The sequence below is a fragment of the Danio rerio genome, chromosome 22, assembly GCF_049306965.1.
Source record: "Danio rerio strain Tuebingen ecotype United States chromosome 22, GRCz12tu, whole genome shotgun sequence".
In the NCBI taxonomy this organism is placed as follows: domain Eukaryota; kingdom Metazoa; phylum Chordata; class Actinopteri; order Cypriniformes; family Danionidae; genus Danio; species Danio rerio.
This window is the reverse complement of record NC_133197.1, coordinates 16,109,643-16,136,879: the sequence shown is the minus strand read 5'-3', so window position 1 is coordinate 16,136,879 and position 27,237 is coordinate 16,109,643. Positions and strand designations below refer to the sequence as shown.

The 27,237-nt window shown below is 32.8% G+C and overlaps 2 protein-coding genes across 4 annotated transcripts; one reads left to right on the top strand and one right to left on the bottom strand.

The window, feature by feature from the left end:
- Positions 1-1,459: 1,459 nt before the first annotated feature.
- Positions 1,460-13,919, bottom strand: ankrd29 (ankyrin repeat domain 29). 2 transcript variants are annotated; one of them, NM_001020760.1, is given in 10 exon segments: positions 1,460-2,032; positions 3,477-3,575; positions 3,662-3,757; positions 4,543-4,641; positions 4,732-4,830; positions 6,278-6,376; positions 7,972-8,070; positions 9,533-9,631; positions 10,355-10,465; positions 13,628-13,901. In NM_001020760.1, coding segments are annotated over 10 exon segments (897 nt in total). In that variant the 5' UTR covers positions 13,640-13,901; the 3' UTR covers positions 1,460-1,948.
- cts12 (cathepsin 12) lies at positions 13,524-25,680 on the top strand. 2 transcript variants are annotated; one of them, XM_690333.7, is made up of 9 exons: positions 13,524-13,764; positions 16,049-16,169; positions 19,991-20,148; positions 20,428-20,550; positions 21,305-21,469; positions 21,955-22,176; positions 24,300-24,468; positions 25,005-25,110; positions 25,306-25,680. In XM_690333.7, the coding sequence occupies exons 2-9, from the start codon at positions 16,163-16,165 to the stop codon at positions 25,403-25,405; spliced, it is 1,050 nt and encodes a 349-aa protein (XP_695425.1). In that variant the 5' UTR covers positions 13,524-13,764; positions 16,049-16,162; the 3' UTR covers positions 25,406-25,680. The 2 variants fall into 2 exon arrangements, with proteins under 2 accessions (XP_695425.1, XP_068075084.1); XM_068218983.2 differs by having other exon boundaries at positions 19,991-20,180.
- The last annotated feature ends 1,557 nt before the right edge of the window (positions 25,681-27,237 follow it).

Here is a 27,237-nt window from a genome sequence, read left to right as displayed (position 1 = left end):
GTTTAGTGTTTAATAGACCCGTGATTCAGAAAAATGACATTTTATCATCTGAGATCATGTTTGGTGTTTAAACGCTTTCTAATGTGGTTTCTTGATTTCAAACCTCCAAACACATCATTTACATGTTGCTTTATCAAATGTAACATCATAATAATTGGTGCGTTTATAAACTATTAAACTGATCAAATAAGATGTGATGCGTGTGGTCAGTTTATTTATGTAAAAAAAAAACATGAAACATTAATCTTCATTTTCAAATAAAATGTCAATATGAAAAACAAACATACAGCCCAAATCAGAAATATTTGGGACAGTATGAATTCCCAAATAAAATAAAGTAGTGATTTCCAAATTTACCTTGTGTATTTCATGGCAGACTCTATGAACAAATATACAAACAAAATATTTTATGTATTGTCTGGTTAACTTCATTTCATTTGTAAATATACATCCTTTCATGTCATTTAGACCTGCAACACATCCAAAAAAAGTTGGGACAGCTGCAATTTAGGACTAGTAATTATGTAAATTTGATTAAACAATGATCTGATTTGAAACAGGTGTTGTCAACAGGTGATTATAATTATGATCTGGTAAAAAAGCTAGATTAAAGAAAGGTCTGGTCCTTTAGGAGCAAAGATGGGCTGAGGATGGCCAGTCTGCCAACAAATACATCAGAAAATTATTTAAAAAGTTGTAAAACAATGTTCCTCCATGTAAGAGAGGAATACATTTGGATATTTCACCTTCAACAGAGCATAACATAATAAAAAGTTTCAAGGAATCAGAAGGAATTTCAGTGCGTAAAGGACACGGGCATGAGTCTAAGCTGAACAACCGAACATAACAGAATTTCTTATCCCTCTGGCCGCACGCAGCCCTCGTCAAGTACCATGATATGTAGCTACATCCACAGACGCCAGTAAAACTGTACTGTGCCAAAAGGAAGCCCTATGTTAACATTGTCCAGAAGGGCGATCGACAACTTTGAGTTCTGAGGCATTTTGGATGGCCCATCATACGATGGAAACGTGCATTGTGGTCAGATGAATTTTAGGTATTTTTTGGGAGAAATGGAAGAAGCCACTTTCTGCACAAATTATAAAATTCTGGCTGCAGAGGAAAAAGATACGGGTACTTGACTGGCCTGCCTGCAGTCCTGACCTGTCTCCAACTGAGAATGTGTGGCACATTTTGAAGTGCAAAATGCAAACTTGAAGGCGCCGTACTGTTGCCCCCCTTAAGACAAAGTTGATAAATAGTTAAACAAACATCAATAAATACACCTGAAGTTATTAAAAATACCACTAATATAAAGATAAATATTAAATAATTAAGCAATAATTATATTAAAAAAATTACCTCAACCAAAAATTAAATTTCAAATGAGACAGAAATATTGCAAATCTGTTTTTACAATCAAATTTTTTTTTTATAAAAGACATCAAAAAGCATGTTGTTTTGTAACATTTATTGTTTTGACAGTTTGACTTTTTCTTACACAGACAAAAAACAAAAAAATGCAAAAAAAAAAAAAAAAACATTTAAACTTTTCAAAGAAATATCTGAAGTCCAAAATGCAGAAAAAACAACTCTCCAATGAGCAAACATGTACTTCTTAATCTAATATGCCATATTTATTTGGTTGTGACTGCAATTTCTCTGATAAGACCGTTTAAAATAAAAACATGCTATTAAATTAAACATCTGCAGACTTGAAGACAATCCAGCATTAACAAAATAATAAAAAAAGAAAAACTCCGTCTTATAAAATATGCAACAAAAAGAGACTGTTACCTGACGTCATAACATTACCAGGATGAAAAAGCAGCTGTTTGTGTTGAAGTGAAGCTGCAGGCAGAAGCACCGCTGGAGTTCAGTCTCCATTCAGCAGGATTTAGTGCATTTATTTCTCATGAGCTGGAAAACTCTCTCCATTGGCTCATCATCAACTCTCTCCGTTCATCAGCGGCAGACGCAGGACTCGCAGGATCCGCTCGCTCTTGGTTAGATCGCGCGGCAGCTCGTTGTTCTGGACAATTGTTTACAAACAACAGCGTCATTTAAAGAGAAATCTGAAAATCTGCCATGCATTCATTATCCTTCAGGACATCCAAGATAATGGTGAGTTTTTTTTTTAAATTTTGTAGAACACTGAAGAGGATTTTTAGCTGAAAATTTGGGCCAAACAAACCCAGTGCATGGACAACGCACAATTAATACCCAAGATAATCAGTGATGCAAACGGTAGACATAGAGTTAGTAATGTTGTAAATATTATCCAGTTTCTTGCACAGACTTATCATTTTTTTTCATAAGACCTCAGAATGCACATACATATTTTATTTTCTCTGTATTTGTTTTTATTTTGACTCTTGATGGGTTGACACCAGATGTGAAGTATCGCATTACTTGTAAGATGTTTTAACCCAAATTTTTGGTTCGAGTTTAACTTTCAAAACTTGGGTGAAAGACGCAATTGAGATGAATTCCGCACATTCTCAGCAAACATATTCCAAATTTCACGTCATTCACACCACCCGTCATTATTTCGCCTGTTTTCGACTATATATATGTAAATTACATGAGCAAATCCCAAATTTAAACCCAACATTATGCTTCGTCTACACTATTCTGGATAAATATGGTCTAAAAATGCTCCACGTCCCCACTATTGTTTTCAGTTGATTCCCAAAATTTGGTCGTCCTCACTAAAGTCTAAAACTCATTCTTCCATGTGCTCCACATGCGTTAAGATGCTTTGTGCTGCATCATTTTAGCCTGGCATTTATTTGCGTTCTGGCTCTTTGAAATGTCAAGCAAAAGAGTTTATATACAAAGCTCCATGAACACTTGTGCAACAGTGTCTTCTCTTCCAATCTATTCTTCAAAGTCAGGTAAGGACCTGCATTTACTATTGTCAATATGATGTACCGATACATGCAAATAGAGGCAAATTTCCACTGGGTGGCGCAAAGGTGTAAATTTTGCTTCTATTGTGTCTTCCGCACAAGTTCAAGCTGAATATTTAGTGTGAGGTGAAAAAAATCCTGTGAGTAATCAAGAGCTAGTGATTCAGTGCATCGCATCTGGTGTGAAAAGAGCACCCTGTGTCAATTTTACTATTTTTTTTTTTTTTTGGTTATGCTGCGTTCACACTAGAGGCAGAAGAAGCATCAAGCCCGAGTGATTTATATTATAAGTCAATGCAAACAGGCAAATAAACACCCTGCGGTGCAATACGCGCGAATGATGTGGCGAGATACACACGAATGTTGCCATAAACGCGAATGGCATAACGCATTTGAATCGCTCAACGCGCATTTCGCGCGAATCGCTCAAGTTCGAAAATCTGAACTTCAGCCAACATTTGGACTGGACAGAAAAGAAAATGAATGAACGAATAAAGCAAATAAAACAAAAACAAAAACACAATAAAACAACTATTATTAATTATTAAACAACATCATGCTGACCGTGTTTGGTAAAGCAGGATCAGCGTTTGCCTTCAGCAGAAGATCAACAGCTTTCAGACTCCCACCCATAACTGCAGCATGAAGAGCAGTGGAGCCGTTCTGCACACACACAAACGTACACAGTTATCGTGTGTTATTAAAATTAGAGGACTTATTTTTGAGGCACTTTTGATTCATTTGTGCACCTTGAGGATGCCGAGTGAAGGAGAAAACTTGAGGAGCTCCTCCATGACACTGCAGTGACCTTTATGAGCCGCTTTAAAGAGAGCTGTAGACCCGTCCTGAAACACACAAAAGAGAAGAGACGTGGAGTCTGGCAAACACCTCATGCATTCATAATATACTCCCTGTTCCATCTGACTTAACAGTTTGATCCTGAGTGGAGACTATGCGAAAATATAAATAATTAATTTCATTACAAAATAGAATAAAATGAGCTGAATAATAAACATTGCATACAAATATAATCAAATAATAAAATTAAAAATTAATAAGCCAATTACAATATTTAAAATTAAATTAAACTAAATATTAATAAAAAACAATATTAAAACGTTACATTATTACATTTAATAATGTAATAATCAGAAAATACAGTAAATATTTTAAATTATATTACATCAATAAAATAATTCATTAACAGAAATAAATACTAATAAACTAAACAATGAAAACAAGTTACCAATAGTTAAAAAATCTATTTAACAATAAAATACAATAAATGACTTAAGCAAAGTTAATAAATTAAACAATTATAGTAACAAATAAAAAATGTAATCACAATTAAACTGATTAAATAAAATAAAATCTCCACAGTTTGTAGATAAAACTCCAGATATATAATGCTAATTTGAATTTACAATAACAAATATAACAAAGTAAACGATGAAACCAAAAATCAAACAGAATTAAGTAAACTGTTATTACAAAATACATTAGATTAAAAATAACTAATTTAATTGAACTAAAAATAAAATGCAAATCTAAAATATTAAATTCAAACTTCACAACATAGATATGAATATAAAGCTGATGTGAACATAAAAAACAAAGGTTTTCTACATACTTTTCTGTCTGCATCTCTGTCTGCACCTCGTAGCAGCAGAACTTTGACGACCTCGCTGTGTCCCATCTGAGCCGCCATCCAGAGTGGAGCGGTACCATCCTAACCATATAAACAACACAGAGAACAAGATAAACAGCAGGTTTCCCTAAACGCAAACTATCAAACATGAGTCATGATCATGAAGCAGACCTCTCGAGGCTGATTGACTTTAGCTCCCGATGACAAAAGCTGTCGAATGAGGTTCACGTGACCCTCCTGAGAGGCCAAAAACAGCGCTGTCGCACCATCCTGAAACAAAAAGAGGTTTGGCTGGAATAAAATAATTTATAGTTAATAGTTTATATAAATTATAGTTTATAGTTTGAATGTACAAAAATACATTTTTATGGTTAATTTTTATTGCCCTTTTTAGATTTTTCCCAATAAAAACAAGTCACTGTTTTCCAATGACTTACTCAATTAATCGAACTTGCCTAATTAACCTAGTTAAGCTTTTAAATAGCATTTTAAGCTGAATACTAGTAAATGTACTGTCATCATGGCAAAAATAAATAAATAAATAAATAAATTGGTTATTAGAAATTTGTTAAAAAAAACTATTAGGTTTAAAAATGTGTTTCATTCTCAGTTAAATAGCACTATGGAAATATTTGGGAATTTATTTAAAAAAAAATCACTAAATTCTAATCCTTTTGGCTTTAACTGTGATTGCTCTCATCTAAATTTGTATTTTTAAAATAATAATAAAAGTAAATCTTTAAAAATATACACATAATTACATATAAAAATAGTAATCACATTAAAATAATGTTACGTTGATCCAAAAAAAATCTAATTAAAGAATCAAACATGCTACAGAATGAAAGAAAACAAAATTAAAGGAATCAATGAATTTGTTGAAGTATTACATTATATTCTATTAAATATAAACTATAACAACAAACAAACACTGAATCCCCAGCAGAAGCACAAACTCGTCTGGCAGGAGCTCTGCCTTATGGGACAAACAGACAGACGGACATTTAGTTCGCCATATAGACAGAGATGGAGACAGATGCACATATAGGTGGACATACAGACAAAGTCAGACATGCATATAGACAGACAGACATACATATAGATAGACATTCAGACAGATAAACAGACGGACAAACAGACATATAGTCAAACAGACATGCATGTGGACAGACGGATAGACAGACAGAAGGACATATAGACACACATATGGACAAACAGACATATAGACAAAGACATATAGACGGAGGGAAATATAGACAGACGGATAGATATACGAATGAACATAGACAGATGGACATACTGTATAGATGGCCATATAGAAATATATGGTCAGACAGACATGCACACGGACAGATGGACATACTGTAAGGATGGGCATCTAGACAGACAGACATATAGACGAACATACAGACTGACAGACGGACATATAAACAGACAGACATCTAGATAGACATAAAGACAGATAGATGGACAGACCTAGACAGATGGACAGAAACACGTATGGACAAACAGACATATAGACAGACAAATGGACATATAGACAAAACAACAAACAGATATATAGACAGGCATGCCTATGGATAGACAATATAGACAGATGGACATATAGATGAAAGGACAGACAGACATACAGATAGATGGACATATAGACAGACATATGGAGAGATAGACAAATAAACGGACATGTAGACAGACAGATAGAAGTGTGTTGACTCACATTGAGCTGGTCATGTACATTGGCGCCGTTTTTCAGCAGAGTATCCACCACTCTGGAGTGACCAAACTGACAGGCGGCGCAGAGAGCTGTTCCTCCATCCTGACAAAACATGAGCACATTCACTCACAGTCAACTACTCGCCCAAATCCACTATAATTCATTCATAAAAACACCCAGGAGGCCTTGAATAACACTGAGAAACCATATATTGCCACAAATGTGTTTATTGTCATCATGTTTGATCAGCAAAACCATTTTACCTTATTTTTACTAGCAATAGTAATAGCTGGATGTCTTTACTCATGTAATGCAGATTGTTTTGCCCTCTCGCTAAGATATTATATTACATACAGTATGTTCTCACCACACCCTGTTTATAGTTGAAAACAAATAGGAAAGATAAAACTTCACTCTAATGATACAAAACTCTTGTTTTCTCTCTCAGTGGATACATAAGGAATATTGGTCACTCATATGGTTTTTCGCAGTAAACACCAGGAATTATCACCCATTCATATTACCATACAAACATATTAAACATTACTGTACTTTAGGGAATAAAACAGAAGTTATGTGGAGGAGCCAAACAGCTTTGGCCTGTTTGTTTATGCTAAAGTATTAAGCTTAACGTTATTTTTAAAATGAAGAATAATAATGATACATCACAAAATCAAATGAAACTCTGTCCATTGTTATTTTAGTAAACAAAGACTAAGACTATTGGTCCAAAAACTATTTTGTTAACTGAAAATTAAAACTTCATTATAAATGAAAAACTAAAACCATGTGAAACTAGCCACGGTCACTGAATAAGTATCGGAAAAATTAACAATATAAATACCGTAATAATTGCTTTCAAAATGAATAAGCACTCGTTCTGTGGCGGAAACTCTGACTTGCTGCTGTTTAGAGAAACACCAGTAGATGGCGCTTTTTAAAGACGAACACATTTTCCTAATTTGCTTAAAAATGTAAGCCAGCCATTGATATTGATTTATTTATTTTTATTTTTGTATTGAATTTGAATGGGTTCAGTGCCTGTTTGAAATCCTATTATAGCACTTTTCTTGCTAAAATAACACCAAACTTTTCTCCAGTAGACACTGGATGTGTTCTTTTTTTATACTAGAATTACTAAAAATAAAATTCAAAAAAGTAATACATCAAAACTAAATAGAAATTTGTTCGCAAAATAAAAACTAAGTAAACCCAATCTAGCAAAACCAACGAAACAAACTAAAACTACATTAAAACTACTATAAGCAGTCGAGTTAAAAATGTGAAACTATAATAACTTTGCCTCTCATTTCGTTTTTGCCATGTACAGCTGGACTGAAGCAGCTAATATTAATTTACAATGACAAAGGGCAGAGGGTTGCTGAACAACTACTGAGAGATTTTAGCTGCTGTCTGGGCTTTCACTGCCTTTCTACACCTTCCTTTCTTCATGTGTTCAATACTTATTCCCTGTGTCATTTCATTTTATAACACATACCTTCATTTGTAAACTAATTAGTTTTGTTTTCATTTATGGATTTCTTTGGCTGTTACCAACATGTTGACATGTTTAATACTTATTTCCCCTGCTGTGTATGGAATATTTTGTAGCGCAACTTTATTCAAAATGATTTGAACAGAGAGTGCGACCCATAATTTGAAACGCACTAGTAAAAAGGTGAATTATGATAGCTCACCTTTGTCTGAAACTCAGTGGACGCCCCGAATTCAAAGAGGAGCTTGACAATCTCATTGTGGCCCTGCTGTGAGGCGAAGAAAAGGGCAGTAGAGCCTGTCTGCAGGAGAGGTGACATCATCAGTGACATCATCAATTGGCACTACAGGAGTGATAGATACTAGCAGAGAGTACTGTAATATTAGGGGCCTGTCATTATATCTGTAGATATATTTAGAGCAGACGGATGAACTTTCATGGGTTATTTCTAGGTAAATGTCAACAGAAATGCTAGAGGGGGGCAACACAGCTAAACAAACTGAATATTACATTACATAACCATCATAAAACAAAATCTTATTAAAAATAAGACTTCAGTAAAACTGCAAACAAAAAAAATAAACAAATAGTTAAAATTAGAAAAAAATACAAATAAAAAAGGAAAGAAAGAAATATATTCAAGGTAAAGAAATGGAACAAAATAAAAAACACAAACAACAAATAATTAAAATACCTAATATAACATAAGAAAACACCTAATTAAATTTAAAATAATATACATAAATCCCCAAATATATAGAAATCCCCAGAAAAGGCCCATTTTAACATACTTTGTTTAAAGCTTTTTTACAGACTTATCCCATGGCAGCTAATAATAAATAAATTAGTAATAATGATGATATACAGTTGAAGTCAGAATTATTAGCCCCCCTGTTTATTTTTTATTAACTAGGTTAATTAGGTTAACTGGGCAGGTTCGGGTAATTAGGCAAGTTATTGTATAACAATGGTTTATTCAGTAGACAATCAAAAAAAATGTACAGCTTAAAGGTGCTAATAATTTTGGCCTTAAAATGGTGTTTAAAAAATTAAAAACTGCTTTTATTCTAGCTCAAATAAAACAAATAAGACTTTGTCCAGAAGAAAAATTATTATCAGACATACTGTGAAAATTTTCTTACTCTGTTAAACATCATTTGGGAAATATTTAAAAAAAAAAAATAAAGAAATTCAAAGAGGGGCTAATAATTCTTACTTTAACTTTATATATTTATGGTCACAATCACCAGCGATCTAACCAAATGATTTAAAACAAATACTTTAACTAACCCTCCTTTTTATTAGGCTGTAATAAAAGCAGTTTTTAATTTTTTTAAAAAACATTTTAAGGTCAAAATTATTAGCTCCTTTAAGCTGTGTATATATATATATACATAACTTGCCTAATTACCCTATCCTGCCAAATTAACCTAGTTAAGCCTTTAAATGTCACTTTAAGCTGTATAGAAGTGTCTTGAAAAATATGTAGTCAAATATTATTTACTGTCATCATAGCAAAGATAAAATAAAACCGTTATTAGAGAGTTATTAAAACTATTATGTTTATTATGTGTTAATAAAAATCTTCTCTGTTAAACAGAAATTGGGGGAAAAAATAAACGGGCTAATAATTCAGACTTTACTATGTCAAGACTCTAAATGATCACATAATACAACAATTAAGAATAAAAAAAGTTACATACTGTAAAATCATAACACCAATTATAATTGTAATAATCCAGGCAAAACAAAAGCTTTCATACCTCTCTCTGCAGATTAATATCCGCGCCCTGCATGATGAGCTCCCGAACACACTCATAATGCCCACTATATGATGCCACCATCAGCGCTGTGGTGCCGTACTGCCAAAACACACACTGTTAAAAAAAATCCTGTAGAATCTACAGTAACTTACAGGCAGCAGTTCGCCATTAACTTACTGTAAATCAATTACAGCAAAAATACTGTATTTGCATTATATACAGCAGCATTTATCTTGCTCAATATTTATTTATAGAATTGTATGTAAAATATACAGTATATTTAACAATGCAACTTTAAAATACAGTAACGTACTGTGTAACTGTCCTACAGTAAAATACAGTTCATTTTACGGTTAAATACTGTGTAATTTACAAAAATCGTTAACAGTGCATTATCATATGAGATTAAAGTTTGCGTGAACCGAAGGTTGCCGGGACTTTTATTTCAGTTTGTTGATGTACTTCCAACATAAACAGTATATTGAGTAGGGATCGGAGCTTTTGAGCAGCATTCCCTTATAGCAAACTTACAGTAAAAGGGGCGTGGCTTAAAATATTAAGGCTGAAGTCGTCAAACTGACATCATCAGAGAAGAATGGCTTCTCAAACGTGGAAGCACATGTTCAGACTTTGATTTAAGATTACCAAAACCAACTTTATTTTTCCAATGGATTAACTTGTACAGATTAATTGTTCACCTAGAGAATAACAATGTGCGCTAGCAAAATACACATCATAAATTTTGATTTCACCCCCCCCCCCCCCCCTGAATGAGAGTACGGAGCTTCTTTTTGCACTACGAGTGAAAGGAGAGCCTCATACAGCATCTTTGCAGTCGACATCCACTCGGCCGCTGTTCAATAAAAGCTGAAGCAGAGCCAAGTTTCCTTTCCTCGCTGCCCAAAACACAGCGTTGGCGAGCGGAGTCTCCTTCTGTCAGACATACACACACAAACAAACAAACACATGATCACACAGATAGCACTGTCAGAGCTCAGTAAAACACATAATGTGCTGTTTATTTATTTCAAAGGTCTGGCGAATCAATTACGAAATAAATCTGCCTTCTAGTTCCTATAGTCAATACTTTCTGAGAGTCAGCAACATTAGTAAAGTAATGTTGGGGAGTATTTTAACATTAGGGTTTTGTTTATTATTAAAAAAAAACATGCTGATTAAAAAAAACACGATTATAAATACATAATAAAAGCAAACTAAAATAATAAAATTAAGTATAAATAAATTAAATTAGTATAATGTAATAGAAATGTAATTAAATAAGACAATAAATAAAAAATTTGAGAAATAAATAAAATAAATATTAAAGAAAAAAGACTGAATTAAAAAGCAATAAATTATAATATATAAATAATAATATATTTTGAAAGGGTGGCACGTTAATGGGCATAGCCGTACATTTATACTTCTGCGTGCTGTTTGTGTTGCTCAATACCACTTTCGAAACGCTAGCTGGCAGTAGGCTTTTATGTTTCTCTGTGTTGAGTTTCTTTGCGGGTGTTTTGTTTTTTTCTGAACACTAGCTTAATGTACAAGTAGCTAAAACTCGCTCATTCAGAGGTGGTAATCGGCGGATGTGGAACAACTTTAATCATAAGGTAAACACAAAACAAAAGTTTCCATCTGGAGCTTCTTTACAATACTCAGCATTTGTAAGCAATTGCTTCTTCGGGCCCATGGCTATCACCACCGTTCACACTCGTCACATCTACCAAGCCGACTAATCACAGAGTTTGCACCACACGTTCTGGCGGTTATTTATATATATATATATATATATATATATATATATATATATATATATATATATATATATATATATATAATATATATATATATATATATATTAGGGATGCTCAAAGTAATCGATTAACCGTTAACTGAAAGAGTGCGTTTGTGACCGATTAATGCTATCAGTTAAACGATTAAAATTATTATTTTATATATTTTTTGTTTGACTGCATAAGGGGCCGATTGAATGCGCCTTTGCGTTAAGAGGGGCATCTTTTGCACGCGGCTCATCCCAGAGCAGCAGTTCGTGTTGTCAAGACAACTACAGAGAACTTTTTAAGAGCTTGGTTTCCGCTACATTCATTCTTCATGGCGGGGACCAAAATTCATCTGTGCGCTCTCTGTTTAATCCTTTGGCGTTACGCGCTGACAGACTGACTGACAGGTGCACGATGCGTGAGACCAGCAAACACGCAGAAGCTTTCAGTTAAGATGAACACAGTTTCTATAGTTATACTTTATTTATAGATAAAGTATGACTCTGCATATAATCACTCTATCTTGCTGGAGTTTATAGCCGTTTCGCTTTACTTCAGGACGCATTATTGCTGCTCTGAAGGTCTAATCGCTGTTTTAAGTTATCCAGAGCTGTATGAACGTACAAATCTTGAATATCATAATATTATTAAATATTACAATTTTAACAACATAGACAGCAACACTTTTGCACAATCGATACCCAGCTGATTCAGTCGTTTCATAAGAGGACCGCGCTGATTCTCTTCTTTTTTCCTTGTCAACATAAAGGCAGTGAGGTCCGCCTCGCGTTTTTGGAATGAAAAAAGCACATTAGCTGTGGTCGGCCACTAGTTCAACTGCAAGACATACTTAACTTGTGGGACGATAACGTATAACCCGTGCCTACAGACACATTTGCCAAAGAAGCAAAATGGAAGAAGAATATTGCTGTATAACAGACGTGTTGATGCCAAAAAAAGCGCTGATGTTGACCTGGATCCACATCATAAACGCAACAAATAGGCTTTACCTTTTATTTTATAGCATATAAAGCATGTATGCACATTAATGCAATGTCATATTTAAACAACAAAACTGTTTACAAAAAGTCAACATATGTGCGCGTGTTGTTGTTGTCTTTTCATCACGCAGCGTGCGCACTTGAGCCGCGATGGAGAGAAAGGAAACCACGTCAAGACATAATCTTTAAAATAATGATTTCTATTAAAAATGTAAAAAGGTTTCGTGATTATAATAATAACAGCGGGGCATTAAATAAATGCATATTTTCCGTAGAGCGGGCGATTTGAGGAAGTTTGCTGTTTTGTTTGACGGAAGACAAAAATATGATTGGAAAAAACAGCCTATGCCGGTTATTAAAAAAATCAGTCAGTGTTTTCAATTTGTTACATAAATTAACTATTTAAGTGAAAATAATTTAGAGCAGTCCTATTTGTTTTATTCATTTTATTTAGTTTATTCTGTTCTTCTGTGCTAAACACTGCAGGTGCATGAAAATGCTCTGTCGTATTGTTCTATTATTAATATGCTAGCATATAAAAATAAATCACCATTTTAAAATGCAATATTTAATGTGTCAGACACAAAATAGACACGTCAATTTGTTTAATATAAAATTAATAGTAATCTGACCAGTTAACCGTTAATAACCGATTAATGAGCATCGGTTGTCGGTTAGCAAAATTAATCGAAATGAGCATCCTTAATATATATATATATATATATATATATATATATATATATATATATATATATATATATATATATATATATATATTACATTTTCCTATAGGCACACGTCAGTGACGGTGTCAGACTCAGCCATGACACGTGCGCTTGATGCAGAAGTATAAATCAGCCTTAAGCCGAACCGAAACTTTATGAATATATATTTGAAAACAAACTTATTAAAAATGTAAATACACACAAAAAACAATAAAAATAAATAAATACAAGCTAAAAGTAAAAAGTCTTACCTAACAATATAGTTTAAAATCAATATTAGCATTACATTAAACAAAAACAAAATCAGATATACAGGAAAACAATGAGAAAACATTAACCCAAAATTGTAGAATATGAGCGAGACAGTAATGCTGATATTGCACCATCGTAAATACAGTATACAACAGTTTTATCATAAACTACGGTTGCCATGGTGATTTTTGGAAGGGCGGGACAGGCGGACAGTCGTCATAAGGCCACAGAGACGCCAGTGACTGACAGAAAAACTCCATCAATTCCTTTTTCCGGCCACACGTTTGCTCATATATGTTGTGTTTAAGCAATGAAGACATTCGTGTTTACCTTGAAAGACATCCTGGAGTCTCAGGCGAGCTTCATCCTGCTGGTTTTGCGCGGTGTCCTTTATAACGTCTGTCCGCAGCGCTCATTCATCGCCCCTGAAGATCTGAATGAACGGATCTACGCTCTTGTTTACCGCAGTGAGTGTTTACCGCGCACGGACATCAGCGAGGGGCTTTTACATCAACTGTCTATTCTCGTGTATCCCTCCTCCTCTTACTGCTTCAGGCTCGATCATAAACACACACACACACTCACACTCAGCTGCTGCTCGAATCCTGAGCGAGTTGTTCTTGCGAGTCGGATCTATCATATGAATCAATTGAACCAGGAATCAGTCTGAGCGGATCTCATTATAGCAAGTTTATAACCCTTTAAAGTCCAATTGAAATCCCAAAAATATTTTAGGTGTAAGTATTAATGCCAAGTCAGTGTGTGATCAAAATGTATAATGTTAATTTTGTTAGTGCACACTGTTATAGGTGAACAATTATCCATGCAAGTTAATCCATTGAATAAAACTGTTTGTTATGGTAATCTTCAATCAAATTCTGACCATTTGCTTCTGCGTTTGTAGTAGGCGGTCCGTCTCTGTTGATGTCAGTTTGACAGCTTTAGATGCAATATTCCTAACCACACCTCTTTACTATTAGCTGGCTCTGGCCGATTGCACCAGCAGTGCGTATTGTGATCACAGTATTGTGATCACTGTTCTAAAATACATTCTTTTTAAATGTCTGGGTAAAAAACAAAAACTTTTTCTCTTTTAAACACAAAATACTTGTATTTTAAGAAACATTTATAATATTTTTTAGCAGTTTTTTTTTTTTTTTTTTACAAATTTAAAACGGCATCTTTGGATATATTTTTTGCTAGACATACTGTTGTCCTAAAAAACGACAAAAAAAAAAAAGTAAATAAAAAATCGTACACATACCTTAGGAACGGTATAGCAGAAAATTCTGACGGTTTTAAAACCTTGACTTTAATTTTGTGTATTCATTCGTCTGTTATTAGTGACTGACAGTAATTTAATGTACTATAAAAAGGTAACTTATAATTTCATTTTCATATAGCCATATATAGATGCATTTCTTTGCATTCATTCTGAATGTTTACAAAACGGCAATTCGCCTAGCCATAGCACCCAAAGGAAACCAAGACAAACACGGAGAATATACAAACTCCACACAGAAGGCCAACTGACCCAACCGGGGATCAAAACAACGACCTTCTTGCTGTGAGGTGACAGCGCTACCCACCACGACACCATGTCGCCCAACATATAAACGTAGAACTGTAATGCTCAGCTATATCTACAGCCAAAATATATTTTGAATTATAATTTTTTATACGTTTCGCATATTTTATATACCGTTGAGGTTATTAACCGCTGTTTATTTTTTCCCCCAATTTCTGTTTAACGGAGAGCAGATTTCTTCAACACATTTTTAAACATAATAGTTTTAATAACTCATCTCTAATAACTGATTTATTTTATCTTTGTTATGATGACAATACATAATATGTGACTAGATATTTTTCAAGACACTTTCTATACAGCTTAAAGTGACATTTAAAGGCTTAACTAGGTTATTAGGTTAACTAGGCAGGTTAGGTTTAATTAGGCAAGTTATTGTATAATGATGGTTTGTTCTGTAGACTATCGAGAAAATATATAGTTTAAAGGGGCTAATCATTTTTACCTTTAAATGTTTGTTTTTTTAATTTAAAACTGCTTTTATTCTAGCCAAAATTAAATAAGTAAGACTTTAACAAGAAGAAAAAATAATATCAGACATACTGTGAAAATTTCCTTGCTCTATTAAACATCATTTGGGAAATAATTTAAAAAGAAAAAAAGTTCAAAGGAGGGCTAATAATTCTGACTTTAATTGTATATACTATAATATAACATTTTATTTAATACATAAAAAGTGAGCAAATCGTAAGCCTATTGACCTGTACCTCCCCTATGCATAGACTGTCTAATGAAAAACCCCAAAATATAAGCTGTAGAGGCAATCATGGGATGAAGTGTAATAACGGGGGTAAATTATGACAGCATTATGAAGAGCACACTTCTTGTCTGGAAATGGAGAAAGACGGATGAGTCAGCAAACACCCCAGTAATAAAGGCCTTGCTGTGGTTGGTCTATACTTTGAGGATATAACATCAGTGCTGGTACGTTCATTAAATCCCAAACTGAAAAACAGCTCAGACCAAGCACTCTCAGACATTCAGACATTGCTGAATCAGTCATGATCTCATAACAAAAAGTACAGATATCATATGAACATCATATCTGATTTCCTAGAAGGATTTCGGGATGGCTTATGTATAGAAATGTTATTGTTTTGGTGACGTTATTGGTTATGGTTACACTTTTAACCATTTTGTTAATTAGCACCTTCCTCTTGCAGGATGACAATAGTGTGGACACACCTTCAGCTTGATGCTATAAAACACTGAAGACATGGGTCGGTTTCATTCCCAAAACCTCCGACAAACACTTTCAGCAGATCCTGCTCTTCAACATGATCGGTAAGTCTGGAAGAAATGTAATCTTTAGCATGGTATGAATATTACGATTAAGATTTGTTTAGATATTTAGGGTCATTTCACTTGGATATTCTTAAACATGAATAGTGATGAAAGGAAATATATCAAATTTGACCCTGTTCTGTAATGTTGCAGGAATATATTAGTAGGAATAGCCAGAAATACATTGTATGAGTCAAAATTATTGAATTTTCTTTTATGCCAAAATTCAATAGAATATTATGTAATTCATGTGTAATGAAGACATTTTGTTAATTTCCTTCCATAAAATTTTTGAAACCTAATTTTTGGTTAGTACTATGCTTTGCTAAGAACTTTTTCTTCAATATTTTACATTAAATATTTGTATTCATGTACAGTTGAAGTCAGAATTATTAGCCAACCTGAATTATTAGCCCCCCTGTTTATTTTTTTCCCCAATTTCTGTTAAACGGAGAGAAGAGTTTTTCAACACATTTCTAATCATAATAGTTTTAATAACTCATTTCTAATAACTGATTTATTTGACCTTTGCTATGATGACAGTAAATAATCTTTGACTAGATATTTTTCAAGACACTTCTATACATTTAAGGCTTAACTATGTTACTTAGGTTAAGGCAGGTTAGGGTAATTAGGCAAGTTATTGTATAACGATGGTTTGTTCTGTAGACTATTGAAAAAAAAATTGCTTAAAAGGGCTAATAATTTTGACCTTAAAATGGTTTTAAAAAATTAAAAACTGCTTTTATTCAAGCCAAAATAAAACAAATAAGACTTTCTCCAGAAGAAACAATATTATCAGACATACTGTGAAAATTTCCTGGCTTTGATAAACATCATTTAAAAAAATATTTTTAAAAAATTAAAGGGGGTTAATAATTCTGATTTGAACTGTAAATAAATATAGTTGATAATAAATTGTTTGTTATACTTTAATTGTATTTAATTATACAGTTATTATTAAAATATAAATGTGTTCAGGTTATACTTGAACCAAGAAATCTTACTTAAACTAAGAAACTTTATTAACTTTGACAAAATTATTAATTTAATTCTCGTAAATGAAAATAACAATTACATTGTATTTTTGTCAATGTTTTTGTCACAGTTATACAGTTTTGATTTAATTTAAAATGAGAAAAGTTAACTTTGATTTTTTATTCAAACATTCTATTTAAATAAACATTTATAACCAGTGTGCAAATTATACATTGACGATGAGGGGGCTCAGTTTTTATGTAAAACATGCTTCAGTCATTGATGTATTTATTTTTAGTTACATCTAGTTGAGTAGTAAAACTGAAGTTTTCAGTGTTTGAGGGATATTTTGTGTATCCTGACAGTCTCCTCTGATTAGCTTTATCAGACGTTACTGTAGGTCAAACTACACCAACTGTCTAATTTGACTTTACTTTCAGGCTATATGTAGAAACAAACTCCTATTTCTGTCTTGTGAACACTTGATGACTATCATTGCTCTAGATCTGCCAGTTTCAGACTGTTGAATTAGTTAGTCTGATCGGGGCGATTATGCATTCGCAACAATCAATGTCCCCCAAATCCCCCTGTAATTCGCACCCTGCTTTATAACTATATTATCAACATGATTAACATATATAGCTTGTCCGAAGAGGACAAATGGTTATTTGCTTTGTCTCTTAAACATTATTGTAAGCTATATATATTTTTTAATTAATTCAAAAAAACTTATTCTTTACAAATTCATTCTCAAATAAATATTGAACACAATTTATGTTAAATTGTGTGGGTAAACTCTTCAGTTACTCAAGAACTTTATTTATATTAGATGTTTATTTTGTCTCAAAAAATGTTATTGTTGCTAATGACTGATGTTGTGGTCCAGGGTCACAGATAGTGATAGTCCATTATTTTAGGAATTCAAAATGACAATTTTCATCATTTAGAAAGACAACAGCATCATTATTATTTTTCACAGACATCAGTACAACTATTTGCAAAATCCATTAACTTTAGTCATCTTTATTGCTTTATATGTCAATGGTGGAATGGCAAAAAGCTGAAAAATATGGAGAAAAACACTATTTGAGTTTTCTTCTTTTCCCAAAGTTTAAACACCTGAAACTCTAGAAGTCTTAAAAATGTCCTATAAAAATCCTTTTAGATTTTGTTTTTCAACTATTTTCTCTTTTGGCACTTTTATTTTTAAGGTCCTATTTGGTTTAGTTCCACTGATATTTGAATCTCAAATGTGTCTCTGCCTCTAAAGTGAATATGTATCTTTTTTCCTTCTATTGTTTCCTTCGAGGAAATAAACTGCACATATATCACACCTCTGGGTGCAAAAACACTCATTTTTCAAGGTGTGCGTGCCTGTCACTCAAGAAGTGTTAAAGATATCTTATTAGGATTTTAGATGCTGGTCCTTAGCAAACTTGACTTTGTGAATCCTCATTTTCAAGGCATTTTTTGGTTCATTCCAGTAGATCTGGGGATCTCAATGTTGCAGTTTTTTTTTAATAAAAAGTTTTTTTTTTTGCATCTTTTAATAGTCCAACACCAAATATTTAAATGCTTATTGTATTAAATTAAGAAAATAATTCAATTAATTTGAAAATAAGTCATGTTAAAAATGGAAAGATAAATTATTTCATCTATCAAAACAACTGGAGTGACAGAAACACAATGGCATTCTCAGGTTGAGGCTTATTAACTTAGTATTGTAACTTATATACTTATGAAAATGTCACTTATAAGGAATTCTAAATACTTCTTGAGTTACAGGTAAGAAGTTTTCAACATCAATGTTCAACATTACTGATTTTTTAGACTTTCCTTTTTATATACAATAAGTATTTGTTACTGTCATGAGTTACTGGCATAAAAACTTTTTCTTATTGTTGAACTGTAAAAGTTAAACTAAAGATGATTAAAGTCTACTCGATTTACCAGTAGACCTACCAATCTGAGGAAAAATAATGCTGACATCTTTAAAAAGTAATTTGGCTCAGGTGGAAATGATAATTTTTTAACAATGAGTAACAAAATAGTAACAAAATCAAATAGTAACAAAATCAAAATTAACAAAAAGGTTTTCATAAATTGTGGTCAATATTTCTTTATTTATTTGGTAAAGTGAATCGGGTAATAATAAGAATTTTAAATATAATAATAATCAAAGTTTATTAGTATTAACAATCAAATTTTAGGTGATAAAGGAATATTTAAGAAAGTTATTTGTGTTAATTATTTAGTTAAATATTTAAATGATTTAAATAGAATATAAATAATGGTCATTTTAAGTTTAACCAAAGTATTAATTTAATTCTCAAAAATAAATTATATGGTTTGTTATTATATTTAGTTAATAAGTCTAAGAATAAGGCTTTTTAGTTCAAGTAAGCTTACTTGGTTCAAGTAATATTTGAATGCAATTCTATTTTAACAATAATTTATTCATTTACTTCTTCTTGTACTTTGGGTTTAGTTGGGTTTAAGCATTTGACAGGATTAAGGATGTAGACTGACATCATACAGAATATGTGCTTTATAAGTAATAACAAAAAGCCAATATCCAAATAATAGGCAGGTAATAGATTTGTTAATTAATGTAAATTATTACCATCATTTCTATATTTAAAATACTATCAAACTTTTTATTTTAACTCTTTGTGAATATATAAATGCAGATATTATAAAAATGTATTTACTTTTAATCTCTGAACCAAAAATAAAAGTAAAATGTTGCCCAATTTGCTTTAAAAAAAAAAAAGGAAAAAAAAGTAAACTAAAGTTCAAAATTCTTACAGTTTTGAGGTCAAAGCAGTTTTTCTTTTGCACAGACACTTATCAGTCCAGCTGGGTGGCGCTGTTGGGCAGAACGGCAGTGTTTGCCCTCCTGGTGTGGGCTCCTGTGCAGGTGGCATCAGAATCGGAAGAAGAAGCCCCAACTGAGTGGAATCTGTGGAAGAAAAAACACGAAATATCCTACGACGAAGAGGTCGGTTATGGTCAGCTGGGCATGACTTAAAGGTACAGTACACCCAAAAATGAAAGTTCAGTCATTATTAAACTCATATATTGAGAGCATGAGGGTGACCGAATGTTCAGTTTTGGGTGGACTATTCCTTTAATTGAAAGGTTTGAATGATTGTTGTGCTCTGGGGATACTTAACCCTGTATAAACATACAGTTTACGTGTGTTGTTAAGATGATTATATGTCGCTCTATACACTGAATGTTTGTGTATTTCTCATGACGTTTGGCTTTTTAACCACAGAGTGAAGATGTTCACAGAAAGACCATTTGGGAGACCAACATGCAGAAGATCTGGAAAAACAACAATGATTTCAGTTTTGGATTGTCAATGTTTAAAATGGCAATGAACAAATATGGAGACCTGGTAAGTAAATCGGAATTAAATATCCATTTATCTGAAAATAACCACTGAAAACCATTTAATTGGATAAGTAATAATATTTATCATTATGTTTTTTGTGATGTGAATCTTCATTTGAATGGATCTTTATACTAGTAATGTTGATATTTATACTAGTCGTATGAATTTCATGCAAAAAAAATTTTTTTTTGAGAAATCACACCTGTTTGTCATTATTATTACAGATTTGATGTTCAATTTACTTTTCTCAAACAATTAGAATGATTATTAAAACTGCATAGTTGTATTTATCGTTATAATTGTTGTGATTGATGCGAATTCCTTGTTATACTGACACCTAGTGGTGTGGAGTAATTAATATGTGCAAAAATATCCATTTCAGCTATAATGTTGTTCTGTAATTTTTTTGCTTAATCTTTAAACCAACATTGACAACTGAAATAAAATGAAAAATGGTGACCTCATAAGTAAAACTATTTTTTACTTACATTCTGAGCTTTATTAAGGAATTACCTACTTGAAAACTGAAATTATTGCTAAACTTGTAACTATATTAGCGACCGCACCTAAGCTCAATATTTGCTTTATTGCTTTAGTTGTCTGACGAATAATTTGAATGATTATTAAAACTAGCTACATGCACATTTATCATCATATTTGTCTTGCACTTATACTGACACCTAGTGGTGTGGATGTCATGTAAAATGTACAAAAATTGACACGTTTGCTTCAGCATCATGTCTCATCTTATTCTCAGACAAGTGTGGAGTACAAACGTTTGCTGGGAAGCAAAATCAAAGGCACAGGGAATAGAAAAGGAAAGATCACGTCTGCTCAGATGCTCCGCCTCAATGCCAAAAGACTGGGAGTGACCAATATCGACTATCGAGCGAAGGGATATGTGACCGAAGTCAAAGACCAGGTGCGTTTCAGCTCTGTTTTCATATTTGATTTAGATTTAGTCATTAAGCAGACGCCTTCTCCAAAGCAACTTACAATTAATGAGGCATTCAGCGATTCAACAAGAAGAGGCAATACACACAAGAAGTGCTACTTATACAGAGGAACTATTAGTTCTCAGAGAAATAAGTGCTAGAGTTAGGAGGGAGGAGTGTTTTTCTTTTTTATAGAGAGAGCAAAGAGTGTTTCTACAGGTGGTTTGTCAAGCCCACTCACCTGTTTGAAGCAAACTTCATAAATCCATTTTTTATATGGAGTGACTGCAAGAATGTGTCTGGTGCGAATGTGCAAAACTGGTTGGTTAATGTGTCGGAGAGAAAAAAAAGTGTGTTTTCTGCGGGTGGTTTGTCAAGCCCACTCACCAGTGTGAGGCACACTCAGATATGGATGATGCATTCCATATTGTATATTTTCTGTTTACAGTCTGATTTTGTTGTTTTATTTCAGGGATACTGTGGGTCTTGCTGGTCCTTTAGCACTACAGGGGCTATCGAAGGACAAATGTACAAGCATACGGGACGGTTGGTGTCGCTCAGTGAACAGCAGCTGGTGGATTGTTCCAGGTCTTACGGCACGTATGGCTGCAGTGGAGCCTGGATGGCAAACGCTTATGATTATGTGATTAATAATGCATTGGAGAGCTCAGACACTTACCCTTACACATCAGTGGTAAGTGACTTCTTCTTTGCTTATACACCTTTTTTCCTATGCCCCATGGTGTGTGAATTATAAGGGGTACATTCTGTTAAAATGTTAACAAACAATGTGAAAGGGACCATACATTTTTTTCCATTCCAGTTACTTTGACCACTGTTTTTCTATATAAACATGCACTTAATAGACATTGATGACTGTTACACTCATGATCATCACATCTTTATATTCAGCATGTTAGGATTTTTAATTTAAGATAATACACGCAGCGCCAATCATCAACGTCAGTTCCAAAGCAGTTGACCAATCGAAAGAACTCAGGCAAGGTAAACATTGTGAGCTTCTGTTAACAGTAGCAAGTTGGTGTTATTTGCCGTTAAAAAAATATTTCTGAGCACTGTGTCTAGTACAGAGATGCCCAAAGTAGAGCCTGCGGGCCAAAGTTGGCCCACGGTATTAGTAACCTTTTGTGATTTGGTCCACCATCCCATCTGAGAAGAGATTTAGCATAAATGTTGCGGGAAATGCCTCCAATAGAGATCGTCATTTCTAGTTAAACATAACCTTTTGTTTGTTTGTTTGTTTGTTTAATAAAAAATCAACTAAATTGAAATGTTTTATTAATTGTGCATGAATGAGATTTTTAAATATGTAAATACTGTCACTCGAAGATGGAGGAAAATACACAAGACATCGACGAGCAAATCAAGGCAAAGGCAGGTTCAGCTTGACTCATGTATTTAGTATTGAACACCATTGTGTTATAAAATGTGTTTGTTTATCTTGTTTTTGTAAGAGGTTCATTACAAAATGTAAAAAGTATCATTATTTATACTTTGTGAAGTAAGTATTCTTCTATTTATTTTTCAATATTATTAAATTAGAAAATTGGCAGCTTTAACGTAATAAATTGGTGTATTTACTTTCGACCCACCCCCTTAGTCAAGTTTGATTTTTGGCCCTTCATTAGAAAAAGTTTTTGCACCCCTGGTCTAGTGTTTTTAAACACAAAGATACGTACTTTTAGCAGACCACTAATAACGGCAAAAATTTGAAATGTCTTTCCGCAGCAGTATTACAGATGCCCTAAATGCAACTGTACTATATTGTAGCATTGTTTTTAAGATTATTATTATTATTATTATTATTATTATTATTATTATTATTATTATTATTATTATTATTATTATAACCTTTATTTTACCAGGAAAGACACATTGAGATTAAAAATCTCTTTTACAAGAGCTTCCTGGCCAAGATTAGGCAGTCCACAAGTCACATGAATCCAACAGACAACAAACAAAAAACAATTTACAGTTAACATGAATCACACTGACAACTATTCAAAACATCTACAAACCTGTGTTTCAACTTCTAAAACTTTTATATTCTTTTTAAAAGCATGTAGTGAAATCAAGTCTTTGAACTGCAACTGTGTCTGCAGATTATTCCAAGCAAAAGGTGCTGCGTACTTTAAAGCCTTTTTTCCCATCTCACTCCGCACTTTAGGGACAGATAGTAAATAAATATCCTGTGACCGAAGACCATAGTTAAGAACAGGCTTTTTACAAATGTAATTCTGGAGATATGATGGGAGTAAACCCAGTATGTAAACAAGAATATAAAAATGCTTGAGCCTACCAATGGACAAAGCAGACCAGCCTACCCTAATATACAGCACACAATGATGAGTAAGGGATTTAAAATTAGTTATAAATCTTAGTGCACCATGGTAAACAGCATCCAATGCATTCAGACTTTGAGACGAAGCATGCATATAGATTACATCACCATAGTCCAATGTCGACATGAATGTTGCCTCAACCAGCTTCTTTTTAGCTCCAAAAGAAAGGCAGTTCTTAATTCTAAAATAGAAGCCTAAAATCTCTTTTAATTTTTTCAAGATGGATAAAAATATAGTACAAAATCAAAGGTACCTCTTACTCTGTTTCACTATAGGAATATTTTATAGCACAACCTTATTATTTGATGTGATTTATTTTGGTTATTTTGAATGGAAGTTCCTCAAAACAGGAAGTGCTACCCATGATTTAAAATAAAAGTCATGCTCGGAAATTGGTGGATTTATGTATTAATTTGATGTGGTCATTCTTAATCCACATTTTTATTTTTATTAGGACACTCAGCCCTGTTTCTATGAAAAGAATTTGGCTATGGCTGGAATCAGTGACTACAGGTTCGTCCCGGCTGGAAATGAGCAGGCATTGGCTGATGCAGTGGCAACTGTCGGACCAGTCTCTGTTGCTATCGATGCTGACAATCCAAGCTTCCTTTTTTACAGTTCAGGTCAGATTTTACTTCTAGACATTGTAGTTCCACTCTGAAAAGAATTAAATAAACATTAAATTGTTTTATATTATATTATATTATATTATATTATATTATATTATATTATATTATATTATATTATATTATATTATATTATATTATATATTAAATTATATTAAATTATATTAAATTATGTTATATTATATTATATTATATTATATTATATTATATTATATTATATTATATTATATTATATTAAATTATATTATATTATATTATATTATATTATATTATAATATGACACACAAAAAATAAAAAATAAGACACATTTTAGCAAAAATAGTAATGAAACATTAAAATTCTTATTAAAATCAGAATTGTATAATATATAATCAATTTCAAACAAACTATAATTTTTTTTTACAATTCTGTAACACTTTAGAATTAGTTTTAAAGGACTATTATTTTAAAGTGTTACCAAAAATATCATCATTTTAAGCATTGTTTTATTTTAGATTTGTTTATTTAGCTTAAAAACATTTTTTATTCCACAGGAATCTACAAGGAATCCAACTGTAACCCTAACAATCTCAACCATGCTGTGCTGGTGGTTGGTTACGGCTCAGAGGAGGGCACAGATTACTGGATAATCAAGAACAGGTGAGAGAAAACGCCCTTCATTTACATTTGTGCCACAACATTAGCAATGCAACCCAAACTAGACCACTTTCCTTTTTATTATCATGCTCTTACAGTGGCCTTCATTACCCTAAAACAGCCACTTCACAGAATACTATGCTGTGAAAGTGTGCCAATTCTAGGTATCTGATGTTTTGTTTTGCTGTCTTTTCTCAGCTGGGGAACGGGATGGGGTGAAGGAGGCTACATGCGGATGATCCGCAATGGCAAAAACACATGTGGCATTGCCAGCTATGCTCTTTATCCCATTATTTGAAACAAACGATATGTTTTACAATAAGGTCTGTGTCACAAATCAGTGTATTTAGCGGGTTTGACTTGTACAGAGCCGCACTTTAGTCTTGTTTGCAGTCCGACTTTAAGACAAGGCACTTCAGGTGAATTGGGTAAAAAAATAAAACTCCTCCAGTAGATTAAGTTAAGAATTCCAAACTTTTTTTATTGTCATTTTAATAAATGCTATATTTAAGTATGCAAATGAGGTTTTATTTCAATAAATGTGCTAATTTGCATACATTTCTAACATGGAAATCTGACTCTTATTTCATTTTTGTCTTCTTATCAAAAACAAAAAGTGCTACAGAGTTCTTTGTTTCTGATTGAATTACGAACATGCAGTTATTTTCAGATAAACACACAGCTGAAGTAGTTCCAGGCAGGTTTTGACCGCATTACAGTTCAGTATCACTACACTGATCCAAAAACAGTCAAAAGGCTTTGAAGGAGATGCGTAAGAAACTACTTCTACACCCAAATCTCTTGAAATGCAACATCTGAATTGTCTGTTGAATTATTAGAAAAGTATGCACAGCTGAGCTATAACAGCCAAAATGCAAATTGGAGTCACCATCTTTGAGGGTGCATTATTGTCTGGTAATCATATACTAATGATTAATATTATTAATATTATATTAATATGTGGTCAGTTATTCCTTACATATATATTAAAGCTTATTATGTAGGAACACGTCGCTCTGTAAAAACCTTAAGGATAGAGATATAAGTAAAACTTATACTTATATCTTATATATAAGACATGCTCTATGAGTGAATTGGGTGAACTAAATAGGCCATAGTGTATGAGTGTGAGTGTGTGAATGAGTATATATGGGAGTTTCTGCAATACTGCGTTGCAGCTGGAAGGGCATTCGCTGCGTAAAACGTATGCTGGAATAGTTGGCGATTCATTCCGCTGTGGTGACCTCTGAGGTAGGGACTAAGCCAAAGGAAAATGAAAAAAATAATGAGTGGGACTGTGACACATTTAGAAAACCACATTTGGAGAAAACTGTTTTCAAAAATATGCACTATAATTAAAATCTAAGACACAAATTGATAAAATGTGACAAAAGTAACACTTAAAAGTGCATTTTGAGCTAGAAATTAATGGACTAACATGCAACAAAAAGAGAAAACCTTTACACTGTATCATACTCTATGCAATGTTATACTCTTTAATTTAAGAAAAGTTTTCAAAAAGTTAATTTTCTTCACTTTATATGGAAAAAAAACACTTAATCAAAAGCCCGCAATCTCAAAATCGACTGGTTTTTGCCTACAGTCTTGATTTAAAGTGTGCTTTGTCATTTTTTTCCCCACCTCCACTTTGCAGATGGTTTTCCTCCACATACGGTGTGTTTGCACACAATAGGCTGCTAATGGAGAGCAGGCTGAATGTGTTGATGTTGTCTCTGCCTGAGTGTGTCGATTAGCCTGTGCTTTTGTTGTGCACTGTTGTGGAAACTCTATTTAATCAGTGCTTTTTATACGCATTACATGTGCGCAATTGTGTTTTAGAAATATATGATAAAACCTGTAATAATAATGAACAAAAAACATTGCTGTTTTTAACCATTTCAGTAATAATAACTGCAAAAATCAATCATAAATATAAGATAAAGATAAGATTTGATAAATCAGCACACGTTTTGACAAATAAATACACACCTAAATAAATACTTGTTTAAAAAATTGATTAAACATTAAATTCAAAACTAATTTAAGTTGCCGTTTTAACTATTTAAATGAAAACACAAAATATGATAAAAAAACACAAAATATGATAAAATACTATAAATTAATCACAAA

What these genes read in the sequence shown, in the direction of transcription:
- ankrd29 (XM_005161708.6), bottom strand. An exon ending in CCACTGAGTTTCAGACAAAG is followed by an intron (nt 6,377 to 7,971) that starts GTGAGCTATCAT and finishes ATGTTTTGTCAG; the next exon opens with GATGGAGGAACAGCTCTCTG. An exon ending in CTTCACTCGGCATCCTCAAG is followed by an intron (nt 3,576 to 3,661) that starts GTGCACAAATGA and finishes GTGTGTGTGCAG; the next exon opens with AACGGCTCCACTGCTCTTCA.
- cts12 (XM_690333.7), top strand. An exon ending in TGAACAAATATGGAGACCTG is followed by an intron (nt 20,551 to 21,304) that starts GTAAGTAAATCG and finishes TCTTATTCTCAG; the next exon opens with ACAAGTGTGGAGTACAAACG. An exon ending in TGACCGAAGTCAAAGACCAG is followed by an intron (nt 21,470 to 21,954) that starts GTGCGTTTCAGC and finishes GTTTTATTTCAG; the next exon opens with GGATACTGTGGGTCTTGCTG.